We start from the raw sequence: 18,394 nt of genomic DNA, 5'->3' as shown, positions 1-18,394 counted from the left end.
TTAGAAATTATTGGGTTTTCCTCTTTTGTAAGGAGGGTAACCAACATGTAGTTTCTTAACTCTAGTCCTAACTGAAGCATGTTCAGAAATTTGAGTCTATAAATAGTTTGGCTTTTCTAGAAATGTCACTAAAGTCAGTGTATATGAGTCTCTGCTACATGATGTTTTTCTGCTTCCATGAAGCAAACTAAGCAATGCTAGTATATCAGGCAGCATATTCAAGGGAGGAAAGGCTATAGTTTCTGTTTCTTGTAAGTCTAAGACTACACAGGTACAGTTTGCCCAGTAGATTATCAGGTACATGCCTGTTTGCTTTCTCGAATATTTTCCTGCTTCAGGCTTACACTTCAGTTTGACTGAATTTTCATAACTCGTGTCATCTCCTTTTTTCAGGTTTCCCCCTGTCTGAATGTACTTTCTTGGTTACTGTTTGTTAATGACACTGATGTGCTAGCCGACGCATGCTGGGCACTATCATATCTATCGGATGGACCCAATGATAAAATTCAAGCAGTAATTGATGCAGGAGTATGTAGGAGACTAGTGGAGCTATTGATGTAAGAACTTAATATCTGTCATTTTGTTTTTGTCTATTAGTCTTCTGATTATGAATCAGAATTTTTTTTTGGTTGCAAGTATTGATGTATTATTATTACTTCAGGGGGAGATGTATTATTACTTCTTGTTTGCATGTATGATCCATCCCTGGGTTGTTCTTGGTTACAACCTTTAAGCCTTTATCTTTTGCATTTAGTAGGATGTAGGGTCAGAAAGAGGACTGCTACCTGCTTCTGTGCCCTAGGGCAATATTTTATGGACCCAGGCTAATTATTTAGTGAGGCAGGGGTATGCCATCTTCCAAAAGAACACAGAGGGAGGAGTGTACTCTCTAGCCACCACCAGTGATCTTATAGCTCTGACATGCTGTTTCCCTTCCTGAAGATTTCTAAGATCAATAGAAGGTAGGAGAGAATTATAAGCTGATATCAGAAGATGTCCTATTCTTCCAACAGCTGTCATCTTAAAATAACCAACACCACTAACGTAGTTTTGTTAGAGCGTATTTTTTATTCTTATTTACGTGGCTTTCTGCAAGATTTTGATTTTCAGGGAAAGCAGGATATTCAAGATGGTTACTATTTTATAGCTTTCTTTTTACTCTAAAGATTCTTTCTTCTGCAGCTGGTACTTAATCTTTTCCTCCTAAGAATGTTATAAGGCTAGATTCAGGTGGTGGCTGTTTTTCAAAAGTGATAGTTCTGTTGAATCAACCACCCATGTGGGAAAAATCAAGTAAAAAGGAAAAGAATATTTTCCCACAGTTTTACCCATGTAAGAATTCAAGTGTGGAACATACGTTCAGAGATACCTAGTTTTTTCTGATTTCATTATAAGACTATCATTTCAGGTATTCATTCTAAATTTTCATGGCCATATGTCAGTGGTCTGGGAGCCAGGTAGACCTAGGTCCCATTTCTTATACATGTAGGTATCTCAAGTCTTAGTCCAGTTTTAAACTTACTAAAACTTAAGACTATACTAAGACTTTTGGATCACCCTGTATACATGACTGTGTTCATGGGCAAATCACTTAATCTCTCAATGTTCCAGGTAACACTCTAAGAGTAGATGTTTCAGAGAAGGTGCTCACTTATATAGTGGAGAGTGTTTTTCATTCCTTATCCCCTGTGTCAGTGGCATGCTTATGTTCCCTATAGTCATATATTCTTGATTGGTTGATGAAGAACTGAAAGTTTTTAAGCAAAAGCAACCTCCAAATCTGCTTGTACAGAAGAAGGAAAGACTATAAATTTCATGTATGCTAACCATATAACCCAGCCACCTTAATGGTATTTATTCCTTGTTTAAACCTAGTTAATTATTCTTGCTTGTTGAGACTCAGGATATAGGGTTAGAAAATAATGGCATCTGAGTAGTTATGTATCCTAGCAGGATGACCAAAGACAACCCACTAGATAAAGTCAGCCTCTATGGTACCACTAAATAGTGAACATACTCTTTCTTTATATCACACTTGGTGTTTAATCTCTTACATTTGCATAGGTGCTTTGATGTTTATTATGACTGATAATTAATATTAGATCTTATTTCTGTCATAATCTGTGTTTTGTGATACTTTTAATAATTTGTGAGACATAAGAAGTGTATTAAAGTCACTTCTGTTTACTGTTGATGTATTTACTATTGATCCATCTGAATTTGAAAAATGTGTTTTTTTAACTTATACATGATCTAGGTTAGGTGAGGCTGCTAATACTTTTGACTTAAACAATTAAGGAATGGGCCTACAAGGCAGTATGAAATTTAGCAGGAATAAGGGCAAGATGAGAACAAAGACAACAGTAGAATAGTAGAATGGAGGAAGGTACAGAGAAAAAAGACCTGTCAGTCATAATTGACCACAAGCTGCGTGTGAGACAGTACAGTACTGTTGTGTATGTACATACACACACATGTACACGCACACATACATACGTACATACATACAAATATAATGCTCAAAGGACAGGAACTAAGCAAGCCTTTCATTTACATCCTATAGTATAGAATTCAAACAATATAATCTGTTGTGGTTTTTTCTATATCCTTTTAAAAGGGTTATAAATATAATTAAGTGAATGGGAAAATAAGTAATGCAAGATTCTACAGAATTAGGGTTCTCTGAAGAAGAAAATGTTAGGAGGCAATTCAGTTACTGTCTTCAAACATAAGAGTTTTTGTGAGTGGACTGTTAATCAGGTTTCAGGAGGACTAAATTGGAGAAAATGAATTTCAATTAAAGCATGAAGATTTTTAATTATAAGGAAGAACTTCACTCAAAGTTATTAAAACACTGGAATAGGCTATTGAGAGAAATGTAATAGGTTCTCCAGATAGTAAGATATTCAGGAGACTAGGATGTAGAGCTGGAGCTGACCCTTAGAGATTATCTACTCTAGTTCCCTCATTTTATAGACAGAGAAACTGAAGCCCTTGTGGCATAAACATTCATCATGGCTCTAGGAGCTGCCTAGTGACCTAAGGGCCTCTTCTAGCTCTGATCCCTACAGTGTGAGTACTGCTTTAGGGAACTGAGCCCTAAGGAAAATGGCAAAGGGGTAGATTCCTCCCCCTTCAGAAAATTTGTGATGTTGTTTGATACTCTCCTCCAACACAGATCATAACCTCTCCACACCTTAGTGTTTTCATAAGGAACTGGGGCCAGAAAAAGTTTACTCATCTGGTGATGAGCTAGCACTAAAACAGCTTTACTGCAATTTCTCCTATCTGTGAGAATATATTTTAAATACAGTTACAAGCAGATAATTATAATTTTTCTTTGAAATAAAAATTTTTATCGTATCATCTGTTTTATTTGCTATATACACAGTGGCAATTGATGCAGCTTGGTCCTTCAAGGTGTTCTTAAATTCTGATCCTTTTAGTGCTAGATTAGCCCTAGTATGCCATACACATCTTTTGGGGCTGTAATTTAAGCCTTTCCAGGTTGATAAGGGCTACCAGAGCCTGTACTACTCTGACATAGCTTTCAGGAGCAAAGGTCACCTTAATTCCATGGTCAGATAGCATAATAAGACATTAGTGGGTGGATCATATTAAATAAATTGTTGTGAAAATGAAATCTTTTTTATAATTGCAGGCATAATGACTACAAGGTGGTTTCTCCTGCTTTACGGGCTGTAGGAAACATTGTTACAGGTGATGATGTTCAGACACAGGTATGCTCAAGTAGTTACAGTACACTTAGCCATATAAACTTCCAATTTTAATAAGAATTAATTATATAACTACTATTTATTTTGAAGCACTGGGGAAGCAAATGAAACAACCCTATCCCTCAAAAGATCGTACGTTCTACTAGGGGAAAGGAGTAAAGGTTACTTTTTTTGTGCACAATATTTACACAGATGTAGTGTGTGATGAATTCTGTGCTGTTGTAATGATGTCCAGCATTTTTCCTTTAATGTTTATTATGTTTAAGTTTTAGTGCAGATAACTACTTTCTTCCATCATATCTAATAATTCTGTTTTGATGGCCTACATCTTTTGCTGTTATTTATTCTTGTATAAGCCACTCTCTGTGTAACCAGCCTCTCTTTTAAGCTAAAAGCATTTATTATGTACCTCAGTTGGTTATGGCAGCATCATTTCCTTTTGCTCCATTATCCTCAATTTTCCCCTCCCCAGTGGCATTCCTTAAATTGGCTTTCACAGCATTATGTGATTTGGTGTCATTCTACCTTATCTTCCAGTATTCCTTACAAAAACCCTCTTATGTAGTCAAGCCAGTTTGATGAGTTTGTTCTGAAAACACTACACTGTCCTATTTCCCTGCCTTTGTTCAGTCTTTCCGACTTTGTAGAGTACCTTCCTTCTTATTACCTGTGAAATCTTATTTATATTCAAAGCCTAGAAGCAGCAAATATAATGGAAGGAGCATTAGATTGGGAATTAGGCTTAGGTTTGAATCTTGAACCTACTATGTGCTTTATGACATTTAGCAAATGACTTTACCTTTTGCATGCCTTAGTTTTATCTATAAAATCAGTGGATTGGACTATTTGTGAGGTATTTTCCATTTCTAAAATCCCATTATACTGTAAATACTGCCTTTTCTGCTTTTTCTGTGACCACTCTTCAAAATGTTTGTTGTTTTGTAATACATTTTGTATTGCTATTTAACTTTTCATGGGCATATTATGAATTCTTTGAGAAAAGAGACTGTCTTTTAATGTAGCTTTATATGTTCTCTCCCTCCCTATATCCTTCCAACATTAATCTAGCATAGGGGTAGGGAACCTGTGGCCTTGAGGATATATGTGGCCCTCTAGGTCCTCAGGTGCATCCCTTTGACTGAATCCAAATTTCACAGAACAGATCTCTTTAATAAAAGGATATGTTCTGTAAAACTTGGACTCAGTCAAAAGGCTGTGCCCAAGGACCTAGAAGGCCACATGTGACCTCAAAGTCACAGGTTCCCCAACCCTGATGTAGCATATTGCACTGCATATGCTAGGTGTGCATTGAATAATGTTTGGCTGATTTGTGGGTTAAAATTTCCTTCATCAAATGATGACTGACCATCCATTAAAAAAAAAATAGTCTTACCTTTCTGGCCACTCAAGTTATCCAACCAGTTGTATTCTGTTTTGATATGCCAAGGTTGGGCAGATGACTTGTTCCCAATTGTTAATTCATATATTAGTTATAAATATTGTTTGCTAGCATACTCAAGAGCATTCCTGTTTCACGTATGTAAAATCTATGTTTGTGAATTTGGGGTAGAGTGAAGATTTATTTACATTATTTTATGTTGCAAAACCAAATTGATTTAGAAGACAATCTATTAGTCCCTTTTCATGTACTTTCTTAAATATAACTTAACAATAGAGATTGTGTTACAATGAAATAATTAATATTCAAAGTTAATATTTTGTTGAAATAGTTTGAGGAAATATTTGGTTTTAAGAGCATTATCTGAAACTAAAAATGAAAAGAAGTTAACTTACCTAAATCTAATTTTGCCCAGGTTAGTGTTAAAAATTAAGGGATTACTTGTATTTGTATTACTATAATAAAAACATTTCCAAACTACTTTTTTCAGGTAATTTTGAATTGCTCAGCCCTGCAGAGTTTATTGCATTTACTCAGTAGCCCAAAAGAATCTATCAAAAAAGAAGCCTGTTGGACAATATCTAATATCACAGCTGGAAACAGGGCTCAGATCCAGGTAATACCAGGGAAGTCACTTTTACAGCTTCCACCTAGACTTATATAATTGTTTTTCCTTCGGTACTAACAATATAAATATAACATGTTTTTGTTCATTCTTGTAGTGAAGACCCCAAGTTTTATAGTCTTACCTCATTTTCTAGTTCTTATTTGGTCATACACATTAAATCATACACATAAATTTCATTCTTAGATTCTATTTTTTCTCCCTTTATTATCCATTTTTGTACTTACCAATTTCTTCCAGATTACTTGTGATGCTTTAAAGATTGCCTTTATTTTTACCAAGTAAAATATTTTTTCTTTAGTGGACCCTATGTTTGAGATCAATTTACTCTGAGAATTTTGAGAGTCATTTTTCTATAAATGTATTTGCTTCTTACATTTGCCTCCTGTATCCAAGTAGTATTTCAGCATTAGACCGAAGATAAGACAGTTCAGATGTAGTCTAGGTCAAGAAAGATGAAGGGAAGGAAAAATCCAGAGAGAAGGAGAGCTTCTTAGACCAACAGTTAAAATTAAGAGCAGATATCTACAGGAAGGCTGTTATTCCTAATCAGGGGTAGCATGGTAGATAATATTCAGTGGCATTCAGTTAGTTCTGAGTGCCTAAGTATGGATGTAAAATTAGCAAAGTTTACCTTTTTGCCCATTCCCATCTCCTTTTCTTTTGTTCCTTTCTCCATCTTCTGGAGCTATGAAGGGGATTAGAAAAAGAACTTGTTAACACAAAGTAATTTTTTATCAGAGAAGGATGTATTTGTATTGAGAAGGGTACATATATTATCTTTGAATAGAGGTCCTTTTCAGTGCTTCTTATTAAACCTCCTTTCTTCTCACCTGCCAAGTAAAGACAGTCCAGTAATTTTTGAAAAGTACTAACCATTGGCCAAGAAGCTTTATATTTGTTAGGCACTAGACGAGATCAAATTTGTATAGGTCTGCTCTGAGACTAGATCTACATTTACTTAATAGTGAAACCCTCTGATGTTTAAAGCTCCAGCTTCTTGAAATTTTGGTCTTCCTTTAGGGATTGTCTCACTGGGTACCTTATTATCCCTGGAAGTTAAGACCTTTCAAATTTTCCATTGCGACTTTCCTTGGGGACCAGTATTGTACCCTTGGAATCCATGATTTTCTGGTTGCTGAAGGTCTATATTTGGTATAGTTGAATAGGCAAAAAGGTACTTGTTGATGGAGAAATCTAAAGTGTTAGGCTTAGATGTTTAAACTTTATGTATGACATTTTAAGTTCTTAAGTAGAGGAGTGGCATGATAAAAGCATCATTTTAGGAATATTCTTTGGTAGTATGCAAGGTGAATTGGAGGTAGAGAGACAAATTAGGTTATTGTTGTAAGTCTAGGTGCAAAGTGAGAGCTTGGCTTGGAAGGTTATGGGAAGGAAAAGGTAATTGTTTTGACATGATTGTAGAGACATAAGGTGTTGAAAGTAATGTAAGAATCTATGGATGTAGATATAGATTTGGAAATCATCAAAATGAATAGAGATGATAATCGAACATGTGGCAGTAGAATGAAAGTCCACTGGAGAAGGAAATGGCAAACCATTCCAGTATCTTTGCCAAGAAAATCTCATGGATGGTATTGGCATGCTATGGTCCACAGGGTCACGAAGAGACAGACACAACTGAATGAGTGAATAACAACAAGAGTGAGAGTAAAGGGGAAAGAATAAAGAATTGAGGCTTGTAGCCTATTTGAATTGGAAAATGTTTGTAAGCATCTAGTGGTATAGTTGATAGAGCACTCAGCCTGAAGTCAGGAAGATGAGAGTTCAAATCCAGTCTCTCTCAGATGCTCATTAGCTGCGTGACTGTAGTCAAGTCACTTAATCTCTATTTGCCTATTTCCTCATCTGTAAAATCGGGACAATATTAGCACCTACCTCCCATGTGGTTGTGAAGATCAGATGAAATAATATTATTTAAAAGCGCTTACATTAGCACAGTGCCTGATGTAGAAAAGGCACTATATAGATGCTATTTCTTCCCTTCTCTTCCCTAATTTAGAGATAGGAAGAACAAAAAATGGATAAATGAAAAGGAAGTATAAGACAGGTAGGAAGAGAACCAGAAGAGAAAAATGTCATGCCCAGTGTAATTCAATAATTATTAATTAGATACCTATTACACATGAGGCACTTGGCTAGGTAGGCCCTGGAAATACTAAAAAATGACTGTTTCAGAGTGTTATGTTCTAGATTGGTTTGAAGAAGGTTAAGGCTTAAAAAAAGGATGATCGTGCTTTTTGGCTAAAAGGAATTAGTTGATGAAGTTGGCATTAAAAGTTAGATCTATAGTTAAGTCGTGTAGACATCACTGATCTTTATCATTGCAATTTTAATTTTTCTTGTAGACTGTGATAGATGCCAACATTTTTCCAGCTCTCATTAGCATATTACAAACTGCTGAGTTTCGGACAAGGAAAGAAGCTGCTTGGGCTATTACAAATGCCACTTCTGGGGGTTCAGCTGAACAGATAAAGTAAGTACTCATAGGAATGTGTTTTATAGTTTAAAAATATTACCCCTTCTATCTATTGTTTCTATCCTCTGTGTCTTTGGGAAGGAATGAGTTGATTAATTTAGCAGTGGGTAATGGAAAAGAAGATAGGAATGAATAGCCCTAGCTTTCTAGGGGATTGTCACCTTAGTTCTATACTTAAATATACATTTCAGCCTTCTCCTAGCTACATTTAGGAAATGCTACTGCCAGGACTGGTCCAAACCCTGCAACTCCTGGCATATTTATAGCCCTGAGAGGAGGAGGGGATTAGTAGTTTAGTAGTACATAGTTTAGGATTCATGCAGGGGATATGCCTATAGGGATTACTCAACTTTTTCTGGAGACTTAAGGGGAGAGCTTGGGGAAAGATTTGGGTCAGTCTGGAAGACAATGAAAATGAAGCTTATCTTTATAAAGCCTTTAAGGTCTATCTTTATTTATAGCCTCTTGGGTCTTAGTAGTAAAGTTGTGATTTTAGTCTTGACCTGACTTTATCATTCCAAATTCCTTAGATTGAAAATAAGTCCACAGTTTAGGAGCTAGGTAGCCTAGAACAGAAGTAATAATGATCTGAAGCCAGTCATATTCTGTATTCATAATCTAGTTAGTTCATCCCATGAGTTCTGATCAGAACAAATTCTCTTCTTTGAATTGTAGCATTATATCTTGGTTAACCATTCTGTTATCCAAAAAAAGTGAACTTCTTTGCTTAAAGGGAACTGTGCTTTCCTGTTTTCCTGGTCCAGTAAGTTGGTTTCCAAAGATGTTAATTGCATTTGTACCATATAGCACTGGTAAATTCTTTCCTTTTACTAGTTGTGTTTTTTTTTAAATGTCTTCTTTTCTCAAATGTCTTCTTTTTAAATGTCTTCTCTGTCAATGCCAAATTAAATTCAATCAGAAGATTTGTAGGCACTACAAAGTCTTTCTTCTGAAGGAGCTTACAGTATTATGAGGAGACAATAAACATGAACACTTGAAACATAAAATGAAAAAAGATAAATAACAAAAATGTAGGAGATATGTTATAAAATCATTAATAACCACATGAGTCATTTACTTAATAAGCAGAGTAAGTTCAAGGTAGGGAGAGACTACAATGCTGGAGTAGTCCAAAAATAGATTTTTGAGGGACATCAGTTACTATAGATGGAAAGGAAAAATGGAAGCATCTTAGATGGATGTGATGAAGAAGTCTTTTCTTAATAGAATTTTTTTTCCAATTACATATGAAGACATTTTAATATTCATTTTTTAAAATTTTGAGTTCCAAATTCTCTCTCTCCCTCACCCCCCCCAAGAGAGTGAACAATTTGATATACGTTACATATGTGCAATCATGTAAAACATTGAAGAAGTCTTGAAGTATGAATGAGGGTGATGTACAGTAAGATATGACTATGCTCATAATGGAAATTTTTTTAGTTCAGTGAGTATTAAATACTGCTGCTAGGTGCCAAGGTAGATGGTGTTACCTTTTGATAATTATTTTTCATTTTTAAGCACTGAAAGATTCTAATGCGTAATTATGTATATCACTTGTTATATATTCAAAATTCGGCTCAAGTACCACTACTGCCTGAAACCTTTCCTGATTTCTCTCTAAGTGCCAGTGCCCTCTCTTCCCAAACAACCTAGTATTTATTTTTTATAGGTTATTTATATGTGTGTGTGTGTATGTACATACATACATGTATATGTGTGTATGTTGTCTCCCTTAATGAGAGTAGAAGCTCCTTGAGAGCTTTGAAATTTACTTGTTCATTTATTTAGTTTTGACAGTTCCACAGCTATGTATTCCATCTCCGTCTTCCACCAGCCTTCCCATATTTGTTTCACCAACCTGCTCCACCACCAGTTCATTCTTCGAATTTACTTTACCATCTGATTGTTTCACTCACCTTTTCTTACTTACAGCGTCTTGAATGCCAACAATACTTTTTCCTTCCTTGAATCTTCCTCGACACTAGTACAAACCCCTCCAAATCACCTACATAGTTTCCTTCTCCTTATTCAGCTCTTCTCCTGCTGGAGTAAATCCAATAACATCTTGGAGTAAAGAAATGATAAAGTTCAGAGTGATGACAGGATAAGGAAAAAATGTTTAGCTGTTTTTTAAATTTTTTTTCCTGCTAAGAATCCAAACAAATCCTTCTTATGATAAATAGCAGCATGACTGATTGAGGCAGGTGACTATTTTTATCTCTGTTAAACTAACAAGACCACCTCAGTGCAGGTATCACATGATCTAAAGAAACTGGGCTCTTTCTTAGTTTGAATAAAGTGCTTTTTGCTTTATTGTTTAGGTACCTAGTGGAACTTGGTTGTATCAAACCACTCTGTGATCTCCTCACAGTCATGGACTCTAAGATTGTACAAGTTGCCCTGAATGGCTTAGAAAACATCCTGAGGCTTGGTGAGCAAGAAGCCAAGAGGAATGGCAATGGCATTAATCCTTACTGTGCATTGATTGAGGAAGCATATGGTAAGACATCATTTAGTAGTAGATGACCTTGAAATTGCTTTTGTTGGTGTCTCTCACCTTTTCTGGGTCCCCTTTCCATGTTTGTGATGCGTAAATTTGACACAGGTTGCAAGTGTCCTTGCCTAGTGGCTGATAATATTATTAAGAAGTGAATTTCTTTAATAGGATGAGAATTAATGTGAGCCAAAAATGCCCTCACCTTCAGTTCATTCATATTTTCCTGCCTGGCTAGCTTCTTAACTCTGTAACCTACCTTTATTTCCTATCTTGCTTTCTTACCAAATGTGGGTGTTTGAACAGCCTGTACCTGCCTTCCAGTGTAGCCTTTCCTTGTTCCTCTGGAAGGGAAGATTTGGAAGTCAAGAGAGTCTGCCAACTCTTAGTTCTCCCAGTTTGAACCCACTTCCAAGGTTAATCTAACCTGACTGCCTTAGGTTTTTAACTATAGTTTCTTTCTCACACTTCAGAAAATGATTCTAGGATTAGTGAAATCATAGGTCCAGACCCTGTCCTTGAACTCTTTTATAGTTATGGGTAGCTCATCCTGCTCTTTGCTTTCTGCCTTACTTTGTGACCAATTGTGGTCCCTCTGACAGCTGTCACTTGCCAGTCAGTCTGACAACTCCCTTAGACTCTAATAAGGCCCCAGGCTACTTGGTAAATTCAAACTGTCAGGCCTACATTACATCAGACCCTTGACATTTCCCTTAGAAATAGAAGACATAGAACAGTAAAAATACTCATTTACTGATGTATGTGTTCAGTTCTGCTTGTTTTTTTGCTTCTGTTTTTGCTAATCTTTTTATTTCTAATATTCCTTGTCATCAGTATTGTCTGTCTTATATTTTAAGTTTTTCAGGATCGTAGCATTATTCATTGTCTTTGGACTAGATGGTCTCTGAAGACCCTTCCCACTTTAAATCCTGTGATATCCTAAGGTGACAGTTAGGATCCTTTTCTAAGATTTCCTGATACTGTTGTGACAGTTCTAACTAGTGTCTATTATGAGATATGGCTCAAAACAGGTTCTGAGGCATGTTACTAAACATTTCTTTAAATCCAGAAATAATATGTCACATATCACCTGTAATAAATATATTGCAGATAGTCCTTTCAGATATTGGTTGTATCTTTTCAAAGTATGTAGGCTTGATAAAACTTAATTTAAAAAAATTTTTTGGTTATGTTCACGCTATTATCCTCCAGTCAGCATAGGATTGGTTAATGTATAGCACTTAGTAATATTGTATGCCTAGGTGGGGGAGTGGGAGTGGGGCCAGCTGTTCAACTTACTTTTCATTTTGCTTCCTGATCTCTACAACAGCACGGAGTGTTATGATAAACAGAAGTCTTAGTTAGAAATTTTGACACAGACACTGAACATTTCCTTCTTTATCTGATTACTTACTGGCAGATGCAGTAATGGACTATTGTGTAAATGTATGTTATTCCCAGATGGTAGTTCTGGATTTTAAGATTGTTGTATGGCATCCTAGAGTGATTACCATCAAGTGAACTATGTGCGTAGTATACTTACTCTTTTGTGATTTTTAGATGGATAATATAAGAGATCAAGAAAAACTCTTAAGTTGTTAGGATCATAGGTATTTTATTATACCAGTGAAAATCATATGTATTTAACTAATTACTAGATAAAGGGTAGTAGAGACAGCTCAAGTAGAGAACTTTGGATTGGAGTCAAAACACCTGGGTTCAAATCTTAGCTCCTGTACTTACTGGTTATGTGACTTTGGGTTACCATTCCTGTGCTTTGTTTTCTCATCTGTAAAATGAGGATAATAGTACTTTTTAAATGAGATAATATTTATAAAACACTTAGGACAGTGCCTGTTACACAGTAGGCAGTTAATAAAAGCTGATTTCTTTTTCTGGTGCCTGCCTCACAGAATTGCAGGTAAGGATGAAAGGCATTTTTAATGTGAAGTGCTATATAAACATTAGTATGTAAACATGTTTCTTTGGGGGCTATATAGTTTCATAGAATCTATGCTCACCACATTTACCTTTGTTGTATTTTGTGCTTGAAGGTTTGGATAAAATTGAATTCCTACAGAGTCATGAAAACCAGGAAATCTACCAGAAGGCCTTTGATCTCATTGAGCATTACTTTGGGACAGAGGATGAAGATAGCAGCATCGCACCTTCAGTTGATCTTGATCAGCAGCAGTACATTTTCCAGCAGTGTGAGGCTCCCATGGAAGGTTTCCAGCTTTGAAGCAAAGTTTTTAAATGTTCCTGTGTCAGATCAGGCTACTCGATCAAGTCCTCTTGTGGAGCCCACAGCCCTCATGGAGCTACTTTCTCAATGTTTTCCATAATACTGTTTGCGCTCATTTGCTTGCCTTGCGCACCTGCTCTCTTACACACATCTGGAAAACCTCTGGCTCTTTGTGGTGGAATGCCCTCTTAACAAAGGGGTAACCAGAATGGCCCACCCTCTTATGGAAAACCCCATAGGCTTTGGATATCAGCATTTACATTTTACAGGAGTTGTGTGGGAACATTTATATTAATATGGATCCCTGCCTTTGTTGGAAAAAAATTATTGCCCCTTTGTTCCCCTTTAAATGGAAAAAAAATTATACTGACAAAAGATAATACTAACATTTATCTTTTATTCCACACAACTTGCTTGCAAGTCAAAGGAGATGTAGACACATTGTGTGTACTTCAGAGTTCTTTTCTCGTGCTCTTCCACAGTAACCCCTTGGATTAGTTGGTGAATTTCTCCAGCCAAATTGGCATTAATCCTCACTGAGATTGATGAACTCCCCACCCCACCCCATCCATACAGTTCTTCAGATATTAAAGTAAGCCATCAGCACCCCCTCATCTTCAGTCTCTGGTGAATGTGCTTTTTGGTTGTCAAAAGTGATGAAGAATTAATTGACATTTTTATTCTAGAAAGTCTAAGTACCACGATCTGGGTTGCAGATCCCCATAGAGGAAAAGGGATAAAGGGGCATATATGGCTGTTGCTCCCCTTTGGTCATGAACATTTTAGGATTTGGAAGTGGCTCAGTTTTAATGCTGTTATGAGGACTCCCAGAATTAAAATCTACATGACATCTCCCCAGACCTGAACACAATGTGACTAGAAGCAGTGTCTCTACATTAATGAAGAAATGTTTCAGGCTTTGTGGTCCTGACCAAGGTCCTTAAGGTATTGAAGCTCTCCCTAGGTGCTCTCACTCTCTGTGGCTGTCAGAAAACATCCATTTAAAGATTGCTTGAGGATTATTATTATTTTGTTGTTGTTGTTGTTCTTGGCAGCTTGATCTTAACACATTCATGCTGTAAACACGACTCTTTTAGCCTAGACCATCTTTAATCTGTTTTAATATTAACACCAGGAATAATAATAATAATAATACTAAGGAAATAACCAGGAAAACTGGATAGTGTTAATGGTTCTTCCAGCTGTGAAATATAGTTCTGACCACAGCTCCCTGTCTTATGTCCTCCTTCCCCCCCCCCAAAAAAAAACCACCTTCTCAACATAGCGCTATTTGAATTGAAGAGGGGGCATGGATCTTCTTATAACTTCACTGATGATTTAATTCCATCCCCTTACTAGTACTACAGTCCTTGAATTAGTGCTAATGTACATCTGGCTGTGTTGGTGAGATGCTGCTTCGTGCATGATGATCCCCATCTGTACCGACAAACAGTACCTCACCTGGTCCACAGCATGTTTGGACCAGACCTTCGGATGAAAAGCTGAGGAGCTTAATGCCAACACCAGTTCAGTATGGTTTCTTCTCAGTGCTAGTTGGCCATCTGGATACAACGTTGGGATGCCATCAGAGAAGACTCGCTGTTGCCCTTCTGTGCCAATGGGTTCTGAAGGAAAGCTGCTCACTTCTGTTTCTGAACATGCCCTTTCATGCAGCTTTGGATTTTTTTCTTGTTTTCTAGGATTCATAGTCACCCCAAAGTAAACCATTTGAAAAGTTACCATTGATGAGCTTCCTTACATCCCTGGGGAGTTCTTCTGGGTGTGTAAGATGTGCAGAGCTTTCATACCTCATCATAATGCTATTCACCATTGGCAACTGGCAACAGCAGCCACCTGACATGACCTGACTTAAAAATTGTTTTTAAAAAGTCACTCAAACCAGAAAGATGTAAAGACTGTGGACATTATTGGCTCCAAGTGTGACACATGCTTCCTTCACATCCAGTCTGTACTTGTGTCTGTGCTCTTGGATGAATAACGTCTGATGTATGTATGTTAATCTTGGAGCAGCCCCTGAAAAACTAGTCCACTCCATCCACAACTGTTACTTCTTCTAGTGCTGCTTTGTGCTGAAAGAACATCTAGTTTACTGCACTTGACCTGTAAAGGGACTTTAATTCTTTGTAATTTTAGGGATAAATTAGGTGGTTAATTTAAAGAAAAATCTTCAATGTTGCCTTTACATCACATTAAAAATAACTTCTCTTTCAAAAGGGTGATAGAAGCACTGATTCGTAGCAAAATCTTGTTTTTAGCTTTGACATTTTTTTTGTGGCTGGATTTTTTTAAATTGTAAATTACTGATAACATGTCATTTCTATAGGATCTGTTTTAAATCATGTACCTTTTATTGGACAGTATAAAAATACAGCATATTTTGTAAACCAATTTGAATGGAAAAAAATATATAAAGCACAGCAGAAAGTTGTTTCCCCTGGGTTAGTAAGAATAGTGTATGTTGGGAATTTTTGCTAGTAATGGCAGGTGCCTAAATGAGTGAATTAAAACAAAGAGTCCATTTAAAATGTGTTCCGTCTTTCTGTCCAAAACAAGGGAATGTTTCTTTTCCCTGAAATGGAGCAGGTTTGTGAATTATGATATATATGGGCTACCTCAGATTCTTTACAACAAAATTATCATTGTATAAATTTTAAGAAATTATTTTACTGCAGTAATTCTCCTTCCCTTCCCCACATCCCCAAGGATGGAGGGGCTATTTAGATGATGGGAGATATCTAGTAGGAGTCTCTCTTTCTGGAAAAAAAAAAAAGCTTGTACTTTGTCCTATGGCAGTTCTATTTTGTCACTGCTGTTGGCTTGCAGTTTAGAGGTGGCTCTACGGAGTTCAGTGGTTTGGAGCAAAATAGTCAAAAGGAAGGGAAAGCAGTAGTTCACATGAAGCAGGATTTACAACAAGCTATGGGACTGTCCTGAAAGAAGGGGGAGAGGTGTGTGGAAGAGGAATAGGGAGACAATGGACAACTGAGAGTGATTTACTTGTAGCAGCTGCTTCCTCTCAGCCGTGGAAAGCCTAGCTTCCCATGTTTGCAATTCTTAATTTTCCCACTTCCCCTGAGTTCCTTCTAACTTCTTGTGATGCTTTATGTTTCTACATGGCAGAATCCTTTTTTATTTATTTTTAATTGATTTCTCCCAAAGAAGTAATTTTTAATAGTAATTTTTTGCAATTTTTTTCAGCATATATCAATTTTTTTCCCTTTCAAAAAGATCTTATTTTATGAAGGTGGCCTATATTTGGACCAATATGTAATTAAATGTTGGTATGAATGAGTTAATTATGAACTACTTACTTTTGTTTTCTAAAGTTCCTAGTTTGATCATTTCATTAATTCACTTATTTTGAGCCAGCCACAAAGTGCCTGTCACCAGAAGTATATGTGTTAATTTTGTTTTCTGATGTATTAATTGTTGAATGACCCAAGTATATTCATTTCAACACTGTGTAAAGACTCTCATTATCCTTCTAGGCACAAATTACCCCTTTTCATAGTTCTTTATTTTTCCAGAACTTTCAGGTCTCAATAACTCCAGTTAGATTTTATTGTGAGCATCAAAGTGGAGAGAAATCAATGATAATCTGGAGAGACTACTATAACTAGCTAAGATTGTAGTGGTAGGGAAAAGGGATGACGTGGTACATGTAGACAGAAAAGAAAGCTGAGACCAGGAAACAGACTTTTCCGTGGGTCTTTTGAATTCTCTCATCCTTGCTAATCAGTTACTTCTTCCTCTTTCATTGTTGTTTTCATTTACTTTTAGTTGCATGCCATGGAAAACTCACCGTTTGGGTGACATTACTAAGTAGCTTCTTCACAAGCCAGCTGATCTGAACCTGAACCAACTGGAAATCTTTTTATTGGCATAGTTTGAATCAGTAGTAAACCTAACTCTCAGTGACATTCATTTGTCTAAATCCATATTCCAGAATCAGATTTCCTCAAAACATTATATTGCTTTAAACCTTTCTATGTCATTTCTCTCAGGCAAGTTTAAATAAGTTTGCTTACCTAGAGCAAAATTATTACCAATATTTAAACAGCCTGGGGTAATGTTAAGAAGGGGCTTTCTAAGGTCAGAAGTATGCCATGTTCTTTTTCTTCTTTGGATGCAGTGGAGAAGATTAGTATTGTCCATCTTGAGCTGAGATTTGAGTAGTATAAAAAACTTTTTCTGCCGAGTGGTTTCAGCATGAAAAATGTTTTTCATGTAGTGTGGTAAGTAATAATTTTAATGTATATGCGTACACTCACATGAATCTGATTAATTGCAACATTGCCAGAGCAGCATGGTTCAGTAAAGAACATTGTCCAGACTTTGCAAGGATCCTTTGTTACTATTCCATATTTATATATAGTAGTTCCTTTCTAAAAGTAACCAAATAGGCCCTGCTTAAGTTTGAAGAGCTGTTCAGAGCCCATCTCAACTTATACATCTGTAAAATGATGGAGTGAAGTAGATGACTTGAAAGGTTCCACAGAATCACAGAATTTGAGAGTTGGAAGGGACTGCAGTCCAGTCTAGATAGTCCAGCTAATTAAAGAAATCACCATTATTGCACACCTAGTAAGTGGTCATCATCCAACTTCTGCTTAAAGGCTGCCAAGGAGGTAGCCCCTTTCCCTTCTGGAGTCAGGCCACTCCACTTTTTGACACCTCCAGTCATTAGAGATTTCTTCCTGACTCCAGACTCTCTGTAGCTTCCACCCTTTGCTCCTGATTTAGCCCTTCCTGTGACAGCCCTTCAAACACTGGAGCACAATTATTGTATATCTTCTTCGTCTTCCCCCCACCCCCAAGTTTTTGTGTCTTCCTCCAAGCTGAATATCTCCTGTCTTCAACTGATCCTCATATGGCATGTCCCTTCCAGCTCTAAAATCCTATGATGCTATTAGGGCCATTTTGTTTAATTTATTATGAGCTACATAAAATAAATAAGCCCCTACCCAAGTGGAAATTAATGAGATTGCTTCTCTGTGCTTTTGAGTCATCAGAGCAAAATGCAGACTCTTAATGTTTTGCTAACATAGTAAAACTAAAACGTCTGTCAATGAAGAGGATCTGTTCCAGTGACAAAATTCTAACTAGATGTAAAAGCAACAAGAGACACCTAAGTTTCTAAGATGTCTGGAAAAAAGAAGGGCAAATTATTACAAATATAAAATGTCAAATAACGTCAAATATGTGATAAGTCTTTTTGAGCAAAAATATGGGTTAGGGTTACATGGAGGTGGAAGGAAGGGAGAGAAGGACAGGGAGATCTAGGAGAAGTCAGTGGAGATGGGCCAGCAATTCCAGATAGTAAGCCATGCCCAAACCCCTCTGGATTGATCAGCCTCAAAAGCAGGAGGC

At 36.7% G+C, this 18,394-nt stretch overlaps 1 protein-coding gene across 3 annotated transcripts in view; it reads left to right on the top strand.

Moving 5' to 3' along the window:
• The window catches only part of KPNA1 (karyopherin subunit alpha 1), an 86,472-nt gene extending 69,986 nt beyond the window's left edge, over nt 1–16,486 (top strand). For all 3 annotated transcript variants that reach the window (XM_020985936.2, XM_020985938.2, XM_078146733.1), the window contains exons 9-14: nt 394–557; nt 3,662–3,740; nt 5,627–5,752; nt 8,131–8,258; nt 10,586–10,764; nt 12,813–16,486. In XM_020985936.2, coding sequence (XP_020841595.1) covers nt 394–557; nt 3,662–3,740; nt 5,627–5,752; nt 8,131–8,258; nt 10,586–10,764; nt 12,813–13,000 — 864 coding nt within the window. In that variant the 3' untranslated portion in view covers nt 13,001–16,486. The remainder of the gene's footprint in view (nt 1–393; nt 558–3,661; nt 3,741–5,626; nt 5,753–8,130; nt 8,259–10,585; nt 10,765–12,812) is intronic.
• Nucleotides 16,487–18,394: the final 1,908 nt, after the last annotated feature.

This window comes from Phascolarctos cinereus, unplaced genomic scaffold (genome assembly GCF_003287225.1).
Source record: "Phascolarctos cinereus isolate Bilbo 61053 unplaced genomic scaffold, phaCin_HiC Scaffold_726;HRSCAF=1367, whole genome shotgun sequence".
NCBI classification, from domain to species: domain Eukaryota; kingdom Metazoa; phylum Chordata; class Mammalia; order Diprotodontia; family Phascolarctidae; genus Phascolarctos; species Phascolarctos cinereus.
Note: the sequence above shows the minus strand (reverse complement) of the source record. Positions and strands in the feature narration are given on the sequence as shown.